The sequence below is a fragment of the Trichechus manatus genome, unplaced genomic scaffold (genome assembly GCF_000243295.1).
Source record: "Trichechus manatus latirostris isolate Lorelei unplaced genomic scaffold, TriManLat1.0 scaffold00042, whole genome shotgun sequence".
NCBI lineage: Eukaryota > Metazoa > Chordata > Mammalia > Sirenia > Trichechidae > Trichechus > Trichechus manatus.
This window is the reverse complement of record NW_004443978.1, coordinates 3,403,874-3,420,887: the sequence shown is the minus strand read 5'-3', so window position 1 is coordinate 3,420,887 and position 17,014 is coordinate 3,403,874. Positions and strand designations below refer to the sequence as shown.

The following is a 17,014-nucleotide window of genomic DNA, read 5'->3' as shown; positions in this document are numbered from 1 at the left end:
TGGTTCAATATGTGGAAATCAATACATCATTTTAATAGAATAATAGACAAAACCCACATGCATCTCAGTAAACGCCAAAAAAGCATTTGACAAAATTCAACACCCTCTGATGATAAAGACATTCAACAAAACAGGCAGAAAAGGGAACTTCCTCAAACTAATAAAGGGCATCTATGAAAATCTAACAGCTAACATCACACTTAATGGTAAAAGACTAAAAGCTTTCCCTGTGGATCAGGAACAAGAAAGATAGCATGTTCACTCTTGCTACTTCTACTGAACATACTGAAGGTTCTAGTCAGGGTAATCGACAAGAAAACTAAATAAAAGGCAACCAGACTGGAAAGAAAGCAGTGAAACTATTGGTATTTGCAGATGACATAACCTTATATAAAGAAAATCCTAAGAAATCCACAACAAAATTATTAAAGGTAATAAATAAGTTCAGTGAGGTTGCAGGATACAAAATCAATATGTAAAAATCAGTTGTGTTTCAGAAGAAAACATTCTTTGACGGTTACGAGGGTAGGGAAGGAGGGAGATGGGTATTCGCTAACTAGGTAGTAGATAAGAATTATCTTAGGTGAAGAGAAGGACAACATACAATACAGGGGAAGTCAGCACAACTGGACTAAACCAAGAGCTAAGAAGTTTCCTGAATACAACCAAACACTTCGAGGGACAGAGTAGCAGGGGTGGGGGTCTGGCGGACATCTAGGTCAACTGGCATAACAAAGTTTATTAAGAAAATGTTCTGCATCTCACTTTGATGAGTGGCATCTGGTGTCTTAAAAGCTAGCAAGCGGCCATCTAAGATATATCAATTGGTCCCAACCCCCTTGGAGCAAAGCAGAATGAAGAACATCAAAGACACAAGGAAAATATTAGCCCAAGAGACAGAAAGGGCCACATAAACCAGAGACTCCATCAGCCTGAGACCAGAAGAACGAGATGGTGCCCGGCTACCACCAATGACCACCCTGACAGGGAACACAACAGAGAGTTCCTGATGGAGGAGAAAAGTGGGGTGCAAAACTCAAATTCTAGTAAAAAGACCAGACTTAATGGTTTGACTGAGACTGGAAGGACCCCAGAAGACATGGTTCCAGGACTCTCCATAGCCCAGAACTGCAACCATTCTCTAAGCCACCTCTTCAGACAAAGATTAGACTGGACTGTAGGACATAAAATGATACTCGTGAAGAGAGTGCCTCTTAGCTCAAGTAGATACACAAGACTAAATGGGCAGCTCCTGTCCGGAGGTGAGATGAGAAGGCAAAAAGGGACAGGAGCTAGCTGAATGAACATGGGAAATCCGGGGTGGAAAGGAGGAGTGTGCTGTTACATTACAGGGAGAGCAGCTAGGGTCACATAGCAATGTGTATATAAATTTTTGTATGAGAAACTGACTTGAACTATAAACTTTCACTTAAAGCACAACTAAAAAAAAAAAGAAGAAGCAAACATCTGTGCAAAAGCAAAGACAAGAAGGCAGGAAGGGACAGGAGACCTGGACGAATGGACATGGGGAACCCGGGGTGGAAAGGGAAAAGGGGAGAGTGTTGACACATTGCAGGGATTGCAACCAATGTCAGAAAACAATTTGTGTACAAGTTTTTGAATGAGAAACTAATTTGCGTTGTAAATTTTCACCTAAACCATTTAAAAAAAAAAAATCAGTTTTGTTTCTATACACTACCAATGAACAACCTGAAGAGGAAATTAAGAAAATAATTACATTTACAATAACATCAGAAAGATTAAAATACTTAGGAGTAAGTTACTTAACTAAACAAACACAAGATTTGTTAAATGCAAAGTGGCATCTTGTGTTCATATATTGAAGACTTGTATTGTTAAGATGGCAGTACTCTCCAAACTGATCTACAGATTCAATACAATCCCTATCAAAGTCCCAAATGGGTTGTTTGTAGAAACTGACATTTGATCCTAAAATTCATATAGAAATGCAAAAGACCCAGAATAGCCAAAACAATCTTGAAAAAGGACAAAGTTGGGGGATTCATACTTCTCGATTTTAAAACTTACTAAGAAGCTACAATAATCAAAATAGTAACTGGCATAAGGTTAGACACATCAATCAATGGAATAGAATTGAGAGTTCAGAAATAAACCCATACATCTATGGTCAACTGATTTTCAACAAGGGTGACAAGACAGTTCAATGAGGAAAGAATAGTCTTTTTGACAAATGGTGCTGGGACCACTAGATATCCACATGCAACAGAAGTTGGACCATACAAGTATTCATATACAAAAATTAACTCAAAATGAGTAAAAGACCTGAATGTAAGAGTTAAAACAATAAAACTCTTATAGAAAACACAGGTATAAATCTTCATGACCCTAGCCTATGCAGTGGTTTCTTAGATATGACACCAAAAGCACAACAAAAGAAAGAAGATAAATTAGACTTCATCAAAATTAAAAACTTGTGTTTCACAATGGAGTAGTATGCAACAATAAAGAACAATGATGAATCTGTGACATATCTCATAATATGGATGAAACTGGAGGATATTATGCTGAATGAAATAAGTCAACCTCAAAAGGACAAATACTATATGAGACCTCTACTGTAAAAACTCATGTAAAAGTTTACACACAAAAAGAAACTATCTTTGCTGGTTATGAGGGATGGGAGGAGTGGGGGGGAATCTAAATAGACAACAAATAAGTGGTAACTTTGGTGAAGGGTAAGACAGTACACAATACTGGGGAAGCCAGCACAACTTGTACAAGGAAAGGTCATAGAAGCTCCACAGACAGATCCAAACTCCCTGAGGGACTGAATTGCTGGGCGGAGGGCTGTGGGGACCACGGTCTCGGGGAACATCTAGCTCAACTGGCATAACACAGTTTATAAAGACAATGTTCTATATTCTACCTTGGTGAGTAGTGTCTGAGGTCTTTAAAGCCTGTGAGCAGCCATCTAAGATACTCCACTGGTCTCACCCCTTCAGGAGCAAGGAAGAAATGAAGAGAACAGGATATAAGGAAAAAATCTGTCCAAAGGACTAATGAACCACAGCTACCATGGCCTCTACCAGACTGAGTCCAGTACAGCTAGATGGTGCTCGGCTACCACCATAGACTGCTCTGACCGGGATCACAATAGAGGGTCCTGGACAGAGCTGGAAAAGGATGTAGAACAAAATTCTAAGTCACAAAAAAAAGACTAGATTTGACAGATTGGAGAAACCCCAAGAGTACAGCCCCCAGACACCCTTTTAGCTCAGTGGTGAAGTCACTCCCGAAGTTCACCGTTCAGCCAGGGACTGGACAGCCTCATATAACAAAACAGGACTAATGAGGCACAGTAGTCCAGGGACAAGAAAGCTGGTGACAGGGAACCCAAGGTTGAGAAGGGACAGTGTTGACATGTCGTGGGGTTGTTAACCATTATCATAGGGCAATATGTGTACCCACTATTTAATGAGAAACTATTCTGCAAACCTTCACCTAAGGTACAAAAAAAAAAAAAAAAAATTTATCTATGTGAGATCAAATTGACAACAGCAACTCAAAAGGTTTGATGGGAAGCCTAGGGGGCAGTGAGTTGAAGATAATGGTGATGGAATAATTTGGAAAAGGATAGTGAGAATAGCAGCAAAACTGGAAGAATGTAATTAATGTCACTAAATTGTACATGTAGAAACTTTTGAGAAATGGTGTAACTTTGGCTATGTATATTTTCACCAAAAAAAAAGAAGGGTCCTCCAAGGTCGAAAAGGGAGAGTGTTGACATGTCGTGGGGTTGTTAACCAATGTCATAAAACCATACGTGTACTGACTATTTAATAAGAAACTATTTGTTTTGTAAACCTTCATGTGAAGTACAATATATATATATACACACATATGAGAAAAAAAAACTTGTATTTCAAAGGACACTATCAAGAAAGTGAAAGACAAATGAGAATGAGACGAAATACATGCAAATCAGATATTGGATAAGGGACTAGTATCCAGAATATGTAAAGAACTCTTACAATTCAATAATAAAAAGACTAATAACCCAATTTAAAAATGGGCAAATAATTTGAATAGACAGTTCCTCACTGAAGATATACAAAGGGCCAGTAAGCCCGTGAAAAAATGCTCAACATCATAGGAAAATGCAAGTCAAAACCACAATGAGATAATACTTCATACCTACTAGGATGGCTATAATAAAAAACCAACGAAGAGTAACAAGTGTTGGCAAGGAACCCTCCATACACTGCTGGTTAGAATGGTACAGCCAGTTTGGAAAACAGTTTGGTGGTTCCTCAAAAAGTTAAACGTGGGCTTACCATGTGACCCAGCAGTTCCACTCCTAAGTATATAACCAGGAGAACGGAAAACATACACCCAACACAAAAACTTGTACAAAAATGCTCAAATGGCATTATTCATAATAGCCAAAAAGTGGAAACAACCCAAATGTCCATCAGTTGATGAACGGATTAAACAAATTGTAAACTATTATTAAGCCATAAAAAGGAATGAGGCACTGATACAAGCTACGATACAGATGAATCTTGAAAACACTATGCTAAGTGAAATAAACCAGTAACAAAAGACCATATATTGCTTGATTCCATCTATATGAAGGGTCCAGAATAAGCAAATCTTTACAGACAAGGTAGATTAGTGGTTGTCTGGCATTAAAGGAAAGGAACTATGGGGATTAACAGCATATAAGTATGGGGTTTCTTTACGGAGTGATGAAAATGTTCTGGAATTAGATACCGGTGATGGTTACACAACTTGGAGAATACAGCTGGCCCTCTGTATTCACGGGCTCTGCATTCGTGGGTTCAACCAACCATGGTTCAAAAATATTCAGAGGAATAAAAAACAAGATTTTTTTTCCTTGTCATTATTCCCTATACAATACAGTATAACAACTATTTACATAGCATTTACATTGTATTAGGTATTACAAGTAATCTAGAGACGATTTAAAGTATACAGCAGGATGTGCCTAGGTTATATGCAAATACTATGCCATTTTATATAATGGACTTAAGCATCCATGGATTTTGGTATCCATGGCTGGTCCTGGAACCAGTCCCCTGAGGATACCGAGAGAAGACTGTACACTAAGAACCACTGACATGTACTGTTTAAAAGAGTGAACTGTATGACGTGAATATGTTTCAATAAAAATAAAAAATAAACAAAAACTCTTAATTTAAATAAAATTACTCAGAATGGGTTCTATCTGAAATGACTCACCTGCTCATAGATCTCAATGGCTTTCTGGTACTGCTCAAGCTGGGCAGCATAAGCTGCTACCTTCAGCAGACACTTGTTAGCAGAGCTGAAATCAAGAACCACAGGTAAAGAACAATCCAGTGGAAAAACAAAGATGTGAGCATGAGCCCCAATACCCTTCGTTTGGAACGAACACTATATACATTACATAAAGCGTAATAAAGATTTGTCTTTTATCACACATAATACAATCCTGCTAAGTACAGTGAGGAAAACATACTTGCCTGTTGGATTCTTCTCCTTTGTAATAATCAGCAGATTGTTCATAATGTGCAATAGCCTGAAAACACATATATTTTATTCACAAACTATTCGTTTGAAAAGTTGCATTTAAAAACCACATCTGCATGGGTATTTTTCTTATAACTAACCTATTCCAACAGCACTATTTTCACAACTTGAATTATTTCATTTAGGGAATACAAGAAAGCAGCACCTCCAGAAGCCTCCTGGTGGGAGAATGTTCACTGTCCATCAAAATCTTTCCCCACACAGGCAGTCCAAGACGGAAGAGTAGTTACACACTTTGTAACATCCCTCTTACAACAAGACCGGAGAAAACAAGTGAATCAGATACAGATGACAACTTCTGAAGCCTAGACAACAAGACAAGGCTGAAGAATTGGACCAAGTGCCAAGTGAAAGGAGAGAGAGTCTAAAAACAGCAGACACAGAGAACTACGGATCACCTGTGCCCTGCTAGCTGAACCTGCACGTGCAGCCATATTGAGACGAAACAAGCAGCGCTCCCAGCCAAAACCCCCATGGCCTGGTACAGCCAAGTGGGAGCAACTCTGCACTCATGTCCAGAGCCAGGCAGGAGTGCTCCTGCCCTGTGAAAGTTAAGTGCACGCACCCACCCACCACGACCACCACAGCCCCACTGTTCCAGAGGCTCTCTGGCCTGGGGATGCCTCTACCCTCCTCACCCATCCCGCTCCCTGCCCACAATCAGAGTCCAGCGGTAGCTACCACTGTCCTACCCCTTAGGCCAGGAGCCTACAGACTGAAAGCACCTGCCCCTTTGCTCAGCCACTCACGCCAGGGGCCCAGTCCTGCAGTGCCCCAATAGGGCTGGCAGAGACTCCTACCCCTCCAGCCACTCACGCCGGGGGCCCACAGTCCTGCAGTGCCCCTACCGGGCTGGCAGAGACTACTAGGGGTGGCAGAGACTACTACCCACCCAGCCACTCACGCCAGGGGCCCACAGTCCTGCAGTGCCCCTACAGGGCTGGCAGAGCCTCCCACTGCCTCCAGCCACTCATGCCAGGGGCCCACAAGTCCTGCAGTACCTCCTACAGGGCCAGCAGAGACTCCTACCCCCTCTAGCCACTCATGCTGGGGGACCTACAGTCCTGCAGTGCCTCCTACAGGGCTGGCAGAGACTCCTACCTCTACCTCCAGCCACTCACGCTGGAGGCCCATGGTCCTGCAATGCCTCCTATAGGGCTGGTGGAGTCTCTCACTCCTTCCAGCCACTTGCACCAGGGCCCAGAGGTTCCTCCTACTCCCACCAGCCACTCGTGCCAGGGGACCGAGGACTGGCTGTATAACCTCCTTCACGATGCACTCTAGTGAACAGTGGTATGCCCTCCAACTAAGTACCTATGGACAGGCAACATCCTCCCCGCCTTGCCCCCTCCCCCACTCAACGTAACCAGAGGCTTGGGCTTGCTCCGAACACCCCTGCACAGCTCTACCTGGTGGGGACCACTGCTGAGAGTTTCCGCACCACTCACCTGGTGACTGACAACCCAGGTACCCCGGTCCAGACCACCCAGCAATTGGTAGACGGTACACACAACACTCAACCCAGCAACCATGGAGAATGTCCTCTGACCCACAGCAAGGTGACCAGCCGGACACATACATCACCTCATCAGCAATGTCACCTATATCCTCAGCAGCCCCACAAGCCCAGCCAACAGAGACCTGCACTCATGCACCCAGTCACTGCACCACCCACCTGGAGACAAGAGGTAAGAGCTTCAATGAGGCCAGATTAGTGACCAGAGTAGCACTCAAGCCCAGCCTACTTAGATATATCAAAACAAAACAAAAAGTCAGGACGTAGCAAGCAAACATAGAATACATTAATAAAATATAGTAACTTCTTGATGCCTCGGAGACAACAGACAATATCAAATCAAATAAAGAAGCAGGACAACATGGCTCTAGCAAGTGACCAAAATAAAGAACCAGAAAACCTTCTGGAGGAAGAAATGGCAGTGGAACTACTTGATAAGGAATTCAAAAGACTATTATACAGGGCTCACCAAGAGATCAAGAGAGAGATGGAAAATACAGTCAAAACCAAGGAAAACACAGACAAAGCAACAGAAAAATTCAGGAAAACAATATAAGAACAAAACTACGAAACAGACAATCAGAAACTGTACAAAAACAGCAACTAGAAATCCAAAATATTAATAAGAAAATTTCAGAAATAGAGAACTCAACAGAAGGAACTAGGAGCAGAATTCAAATAATAGAAGAAAGAATCAGCGAAACTGAAGACAAATACCCTGACACCAATTCGAGAAAAGATCAGAAAAAAGAATGAAGAAAGCCTAAGAATTATGTGGGACAATATCAAGAGGAAAAATCTGTGCACGACTGAAGTTTCAAAACAGACAGAGGCAATGGAAAACAGAGAGAATTGTTGAAGATTTTCTGGCAGAAAACTTACCTGGTATCAGGAAAGATGAGACGATATCCATCCAAGAAGCTCAATGAACTCCACACAAGATAGACCTCAAAAGAAAGTCACCAAGACATATCATAATCAAACTTGCCAAAACCAAAGACAAAGAAAGAATACCGGGAGAAGCTTGGGAAAAGTGAAAAGTCACCGGAAAGGAGAGCCAATAGAATAAGTAAGATCTGATTACTCAGCAGAAACCATACAGGCAAGAAGGCAATGGGATGACATACATGAAACCTTGAAAGAAAAAAACTGCCAACCAAGAATTATATATCCAGTAAAACTATCTCTCAAATACAATGGTGAAATTAGGACATTTCCAGATAAACAGAAATTAAGAGAATTTGTAAAAAACAGACCAAACTTACAAAAAAATATTAAAGGGAGTCTTTCAGATAGAGAATCAACATCAGACAACAACCTGAGATTAGGATACAGGACAGCATCAGCCAGGTATCAACTTAGATAAAGAATTCTCAAAAATAAAACAAACCTACCTAGATGCCCATCAACAGATGAACGGATAAACTATGGCACATACACACAATGGAGTACTATGCAACGATAAAGAACAATGATGAATCTGTGACACATACATGGATGAAACTGGAGAACATTATGCTAAGTGAAATAAGTCAATCACAAAAAGACAAATACTGTATGAGACCTCTATTGTAAAAATTCATGAAAAAGTTTACACAAAAAGTAACAATCTTTGTTGGTTACAAGGGATGGGAGGGTGGGGGGGAATGCTAAACAGACAATAGATAAGTGGTATCTTTGGTGAAGGCTGAGACAGTACACAATACTGGGGAAACCAGCACAACTTGTACAAGGAAAAGTCATGGAAGCTCCAAAGACACATCCAAACTCCCTGAGGGACTGAACTGCTGGGCGGAGCCTGTGGGGACCATGGTCTCGGGGAACATCTAGCTCAATTGGCATAACACAGTTTATAAAGACAATGTTCTACATTCTACCTTGGTGAGTAGCATCTGAGGTCTTAAAAGCCTATGAGCAGCCATCTAAGATACTCCACTGGTCTCACTTCTTCAGGAGCAACGGAGAATGAACAGAACAGAACACAAGGAAAAGATTAGTCCAAAGGATTAATGGACCACATCTACCAAGGCCTCCACGGGACTGAGTCCAGTACAGCTAGATGGTGCCCAGATACCACGACAGACTGCTCTGACCGGGATCACAATAGAGGGTTCTGGACAGAGCTGAAGAAGGATATAGAACAAAATTCTAACACACACAAAAAAGACTAGACTTACTGGCCTGAAAGAGACTGGAGAAACCCCGAGAATATGGCCCCCAGACACCCTTTTAGCTCAGTGGTGAAGTCACTTCCGAGGTTCACCGTTCAGCCGGGGATTGGACAGCCCCATAAAACAAAATGGGACTAATGAGGCACAGGAGTCCAGGGACAAGGACTAGAAGGCAGAAGGGGACAGGAAAGCTGGTGATAGGGAACCCAAGGTTGAGTAAGGACAGTGTTGACCTGTAGTGGGGTTGTTAACCATTGTCACAGGGCAACATGTGTACTAACTTTTTAATGAAAAACTATTTTGTTCTATAAACCTTCATCTAAAGTGAGAATAGCAGCACAACTGGAAGAACATAATCGATGTCACTGAATTGTACATGTAGGAATTTTTGAAATGGTGTATCTTTGGCTATGTATATTTTCACCAAATTAAAAAAAAAAAAAAGGTCGAGAAGGGAGAGGGTTGACACGTTGTGGGATTGTTAACTAATGTCATAAAACAATATGTGTACTGACTGTTCAATGAGAAACTATTTGTTCTGTAAACCTTTACCTAAAGTACAATTTAAAAAAAAACCTGAAAGACTGAAAACAGGGAACCAGAGGTATCAATGGATAAATGACAACAACATGAAAACAAAAAAGGGAATAAACAGTGTAGCTATAGAACTTTCATATGGAGAAGAAGTCAAGGCAATGTCAAGAAATAAAAGACCAATTTAAACTCAGAAAAATAAAGGCAAATTTCAGGGCAATCACAAAGAAAGTTAACAAACCTACTCGTCAAAAGAAAAAAGAAAAACATAAAGACTCAGTAAACACAAAATCAACAACAATGAAAGAAATGAAAAGAAAATCCAGAAACAAAAAGAACTCAGCACCGAAAATTAAGCAGAACACAGAAACCGTCAACACCACAAAAAAAGTACCACAAAATGACAGCAGTAAACTCGTACCTATCAATCATACTGAATGTAAACGGCTTAACTGAACCAGTAAAGAGACAGAAAGTGACAGAATGGATAAAAAACACAATCCATAAATATGCTGTCTACAAGAGACGCACCTTAGACACAAAGACATAAACTTAAACTCAAAAGATGGAAAAAAACATATCAACCAAACAATAACCAGAAAAGAGGAGTGGTAAAATTAATCTCTGATAAAATAGACTTTAAGGCAAAACTCACTATAAAAGGAAGGACATTATATAATGATCAATCCAACAGAAGGACATAACCGTAATAAAAATATACACACACAACGACAGGGCTCCAAAATACATAAAACAGACTTTGACAGCACTGAAAAAAGAAATAGACAGTTCCACAGAAATCGTAGAAGACTTAAACACACCACTTTCGGTGAAAGACAGAACATCTAGAAAGAGTCAACGAAGATACAGAATATCTAAATGCTATAATCAACCAAATGGACCCATCAGCAGCAAAGTATACATTCTTTTCCAGCACACATGGAACATTCACCAGAAAAGACCACATTTTAGGTCACAAAGCAAGCCTAAACAAAATCTAAAATAGTGACAAATACAGTGGTTTCTCTGATCACAATGCCATAAAAGTAGAAATCAGTAACAGGAATAGAAAGGAAAAAAAAAAAATTGAAACACATGGAAACAGAATAACACCTTCCTTAAAAACCAATGGGTAACAGAAGAAATCAAAGACGGAATAAAAAAAATTCCAAGAATCAAATGAGAATGAAAACACATCTTACCAAAACCTTTGGAACACAGCAAAAGCAGAGCTCAGAGGTCAATTTATAGCAATAAACACACATATCAAAAAAGAAGACAGGACCAAAATCAAAACATTAATCCTACAACTCGAACAAATATAGACCAGCAAAGGAAGCCCACAATCACCATAAGAAAGGAAATAACAAAGATAAGAGAAGAAACAAATGAAATAGAGAATAGAAAAACAATAGAAGGAATAAAAAAGACCAGAAGTTGATTCTTGGAAAGGATCAACAAAAATGACAAACCACTGGACACACCGAAAAAAGAAAAGCAGGAGAGGAAGCAAGTAACTTGAATAAGAAACAATATGGGTGACATTACAACAACCAGTTGAAATAAAAAGGATCATCACAGAATACTATGAAAAATTGTACTCCAACAAATTTGAAAACCTAGAGGAAATGGACAAATTTCTAGACACACGCTGCCTACCTAAATGAACACAAACTGAGGTAGAAAAACTAAACAGGCACATAACAAAAGAAGAGACTGAAGAGGTAATTTAAAAAAAAAAAAAAAAACTCCCAATAACAACAAAAAAATCCCTGGCCCAGACAGCTTCACTGGAGAATTCTACCAACCATTCAGAGAAGAGCTCACACCGATACTACTCAAACTATTTTAAAGTATAGCAAAGGAAGGAATAGTCCCGAATTCATTCTATGAAGCCAACATAAACCCTGCTATCAAAGCCAGGCAAACACACCACAAAAAAAGAAAATTACAGGTCAATATCCCTCATGAATACAGATGTAAAAATTCTCAACAAAATTCTAGCATAGAATAGAATTAAACAGCATATCAAAAGAATAATACATCATGACCAACTGACATTCATACCAGGTATGCAAGGATGGTTCAACATTAGAAAATCAACCACCACATAAATAAAACAAAAGAAAAGAATCATAGGATTATTTCAATCGATGATGAAAAGACATCTGATAAAGTCCAACACTCACTGCTGATAAAAACTCTCAGCAAAATAGGAATAGAAGGGAAATTCCTCAACATAATAAAGGGCACTTATACAAAACCAACAGCAAATATTATTCTCAATGGAGAGAAACTGAAAGCATTCCCCTTGAGAACAGGAGCCAGACAGCAAAGCCTTTAACAACTACTCTTACTCAACACTGTGCTGGAAGTCCTAGATAGAGCAATAAGACATAAAAAGAAACAAAGGGCATCCAAACTGGTAAGGAAGAAGTAAAACTATTTGTACTTACAGATGATATGATCCTATACATAGAAAAGCCCAAAGATTCCACAAAAAAGCTACCTGAACTAATAGAAGGATTCAGCAAAGTAGCAGGATACAAGATCAATATAAAAGAATCAGTTGGATTCCTCTAACCAACACAGAGAACTTTTAAATGGAAATCAGGAGAACAACACCATTTATGATCGCCCTCCCCCCACCCCCGAAAGGATAAAATACTTAGGAATAAATCTAACCAGGGACATAAAAGACCAATACAAAAAAAACTACAAAACACAATTGCAAGAAACCGAAAGTGACCTATGTAAGTGGAAAAACATACCATGCTCATGGATAGGAAGACTCAACATTGTGAAAATGTCAATACTACCCAAAGCTAACTACAGATATAATGCAATACTGACCCAAATTCTAACAGCATTCTTTAATGAGAGAAAAACTAATCACCAACTTTATATGGAAAGGAAAGAGGCCCTGGATAAGTAAAGCATTATTGAAGAAGAAGAACAAAAAGAAGCCTCACACTACCTAATATCAGAACGTACTGTACAGCCACGAAAGTCAAAACGGGCTGGTACTGGTACAATGACAGACACACAGATCAATGGAACAGAATTGAGAACTTAGACATAAATCCATCCACCTATGGGTAGCTGATCATTGACAAAGGGCCAAAGTCCATTAAGTGGGGGAAAAGACAGTCTCCTTAACAAAGGATGCTGACAAAACTGGACGTCCATGTACAAAAAAATGAAACAGAACTCATACCTCACAGCATACACAAAAACTAACTCAAAACAGATCAAAGCCTAAAAATATAAAATCATGGCAGAAAAAATAAGGACAACACAAGGGGCCCTAATATATGGCATAAATAGAATATCAAACATAACTAAAAATATACAAACAGCAGAAGATAAATTAGATAAACTGGACTTCATAAAAATTAAACACTTACGCTTATCAAAAGACTTCCCTAAAAGAGTAAAAAGAGAACCTACAGACTGGGAAAAAATTTTAGGCTATGACATATCAACAAGGTTCTAATCTCTAAAATTTATAGAAACTTTCAATACCTCAACAACATAAAGACAAACAATCCAATTAAAAAGGATATGAAGAGACACTCCACCAAAGAGGACACTTGGACGGCTAATAAACACATGAGGAAATGCTTGCGATCATTAGCCATTAAAAGAGATGCAAATCAAAACTACTATGAGATCCCATCTCAGCCCGACATTACTGGCACTAATCCAAAAGGGGGAGGGGACAGAAAATAACAAATGAAGAGCTTATGGGGAGACTGGAACTCTTATACACTGCTAGTGGAATGTAAAATCGTACAACCACTATGGAAAACAGTTCCTTAAAAAGCTAGAAACAGAAATACCATATGATCCAGCAATCCCATTCCTAGGTATATACCCTAAAGAAATAAGAGCCATGTGCTCTCTTTGGCAGTATGTATACTAAAATTGTAATGATAAAGAGAAGACTAGCATGGCCCCTGTGCAAGGATGACACACAAATTCATGAAGCGTTCCGTATTTAAAAAAAATAAAAAAATAAGAGCCGTGACACAAACAGACATGCACACTTGTGTTCACTGTAACATTATTCACATTAGCAAAAAGATGGAAACAATCTAAGTGCCCATCAACAGATGAATCGAAAAACAAACTGTGGTACATACACACAACAGACTACTATGCCAATGCTAAAGAATAATGATAAATTTGCAAAATATTTCACAACATGGATGAATGCGGAGAACATTATACTGAGTGAAATATGCCAATCACAAAAAGACCAATATTGTATGAAACCTCTATTATAAAGAAACAAGAAAAGGTTTACACACAGGAAAAAAATAAAACGAAACAAAAAATTTTCTGATGGTTACCAAGGATGGGAGGGAGAGACAGAAGACACGTGTTAATACTGGTGAAGGGAAAGGCAATACACTATATGGGGGAAGTTAGCAAAACAGAAGTAAGGGATGGGAGGACACTGAGAGGAACACAGGAGCACAGGGCAACAACGGTAATTACTACAGCGTAGACAATCCTGCAACAACAGTATTAACAAATGCTAATTTACGAACAGATACACAGGCAGATAGGTATACCAAGTGGTGTGGGAGGGTGTAAGGGAACACATCCACCTGCAGACACAGGTTTGGTGGTGGACATTTCTACATGCATACCTGCTTATACATTATGTGTTAACATAGACAACAGAGCACAGAAAGGCTACATTTAGGGCAACTTCTTAGACATAACCGAACACCTCAAGGAATGAAGTTCCTAGGCTTGAAGGTGAAGGACCATAGACTAGGGGGTCATCTACGTTAACTGGCACAGCATAGTTTATAAAGTTCTGCATCCTACTCTGGTGAGTAGCATCTGGGGTCTTAAAACCTTGAGAGTGGCCATCTAAGATACATCTATTGGTCTCTTACTGTCCGGAGCAAAGGATAGTGAAGAAAACCAAAGACTAGAGGGAGAAGTCAGTCCAAAGGACTAACGGACCACATGAACCACAGCCTACACAACCCCGAGACTAGAAGAACTAGATGGTGCCCAGCTACCAACTGCTCTGACTGGGATCACAACAGAGGCTCCTGGACAAGGTGGGAGAAAACAAATTATAGAAACAAAAAATCAAATTCACAAAAAAGACCAGACTTACGGGTCTGACAGAGACTGGAGGAACCGCCAAATCTATGGCCCTAAGACACCCTTCAGAATAGAACTGAAGCCATTCCCGGAGACTACCTTCCAGCCAAACAAAAAAGACAAGCCCATAAAATAAATAATAATACCCTAGAGGAAGGTACTCCTTACAACAATCAATTACATGAGATCAAAAAGACAGTATTTGCCCAAAAGCAAAAATGAGAAGGTAGGAAGGGATAGGAAATCAGAACGAAAGGAAATGGGGAACCTAGGACAGAAATGCAGAGAATGCTAACACATTGTGGGGAATGAAATCAATGTTAATGAAACACTTTATGTACAAACTATCGAATGGGAAACTAATTTGGTCTGTACACTTCCACCTAACGCACACACACAAGAATCTTTCCCCACAGCCACCGGACGGTGACTAGGCACCACTGCCCAACTACACCATATTTTTCAGGCTCCACTACAGTTAGGGATAGCCATGTGACTAACTCTTTCCAATGGAATATAAACGGACATGCTATGGGCCACTTCCAGGCTTGGCCCATACATATGCCTTGCATCCTTCTCCACATCTTTTCCCCTTCCCATGAGCTACAACGGTAATGACTAATTCTAGAATGACACTGAAAGCCACAAGCTGAAGACAGCAGAACTTTTGTTAGTCTGGTTCCTAAATAACCATGAAGGACAGAATGTACCCAACCCCAGTGTCCCCACCACTTCCCAATCCGTTACAGCTACACTGGCCTGTTATGTGAGAGAGATATGAACCTCTATTATATTTTAGGTCTACGACTTGCTACAGCAACGTAGATTACCTTCATTGATCCTGTGTCATCTACAATAACCTAAGACATGTGGTACTGAATTAACAGTGAAGTGGAGAGGGAACAGTGGTAGGAGACTTGAAAACTAGAAACCCTTGTCTTGCTGTGACAGGGGATTTAGTGACAACTTGGAAAGCAGAACATATGCTTACCTGAGCCCAAAACTCTATGGGAAGTGAATTAGCCAGTTTGTAGGCAGTTGTAACAGGAAACAAAGTCCAGAGATAAGGGCCTCATAGGATTGGAAAAGCCAATGGCTTCTATATCCCAAATGGCAATAAATCTGAACAACACTTTAAACCAAGGGCCAGGAAATTTCTTCTGTAATAAGCTAGATAATAAATATTTTAGGATTCATGGCCCACACTACTTAGCCCTGCAGTTGTAGCATGAAAGCAGCTACAGACAATACAAAGGTGAATGAATGTGCCTGTGTTCCAATAAAGCTTTATTTGTGGACAATGAAATATCAATTTTATATAATGTTTGTGCATCAAGAAATATTCTTTTGCCACCCCCAATGAATAACAATTATAAAAATAATTTTTAGCTTGCGGGTGTACAAAAACAGATGGTGGGTTTGCAGGTCCCTGACTTAAATAGTAAAACCAAAAACAACAACAAAAACCAAACCCACTGCCATCGAGTCAATTTAGACTCATGTTTTCCATTAAGACCAAAAAAAGGGAGCTACCACTACGTGAACATCAGATTAAAGGTGCTGTATGCCCACCAAGCCCATCATGTCAACAGCTTCAAGGCAGCTACCAATGAATCAGGAAAGAGGCACAGGCCAGGAAATAGAATAAAACAAGCTAAAGAATTATGTCTGAAAATGACACTAGTTGTTGTTACCGTCACACGGAGCTGACTAGAAACAAACAGATCTGACCCATAAAGCCTCCCAGGCTGATCCCTTCCTGCAGATGGTAAATGGCAATGACCAATACAGCAGAGTCACTTCTGAAGCCACAGGTTGAAGGTGGCAGAGTCAACATTATCCTGGTCTCTGGACTGCAGAGCACCCCTGAAACAGTCACTGTAGACACTTTTATAACATAAATCGCCTCATATGCATGCAAAAGTTGGGCAATGAATAAAGAAGACTGTAAAAGAACTGACGTCTTTGAATTGTGGTGTTAGCAAAGAATACTGAATACCATGGACTGCCAGAAGAAGGAACAAATCTGTCTTGGAAGAAGTACAGCCAGAATGCTCCTTAGAAGCAAGGATGGCGAGACTTCATCTCA

The 17,014-nt window shown here is 39.9% G+C and overlaps 1 protein-coding gene and 1 non-coding gene across 6 annotated transcripts in view; one reads left to right on the top strand and one right to left on the bottom strand.

Annotated features, from left to right (window-relative positions):
* NAPB (NSF attachment protein beta) overlaps positions 1-17,014 on the bottom strand; it is a 62,902-nt gene that overhangs the window by 14,821 nt on the left and 31,067 nt on the right. For all 5 annotated transcript variants that reach the window (XR_002824096.1, XR_002824097.1, XM_012555582.2 and 2 more), the window contains 2 exons: positions 5,508-5,563; positions 5,245-5,329 (listed from right to left, as the gene is read on the bottom strand). Coding sequence is in view for 3 of the 5 variants with exons in the window: in XM_012555582.2 (XP_012411036.1) it covers positions 5,245-5,329; positions 5,508-5,563 (141 nt within the window). In the remaining 2 variants the exon portion in view is untranslated. The remainder of the gene's footprint in view (positions 1-5,244; positions 5,330-5,507; positions 5,564-17,014) is intronic.
* On the top strand, positions 13,693-13,799 carry LOC111820571 (U6 spliceosomal RNA). Its single transcript, XR_002824109.1, has one exon. It is a non-coding gene; the product is annotated as a U6 spliceosomal RNA (small nuclear RNA).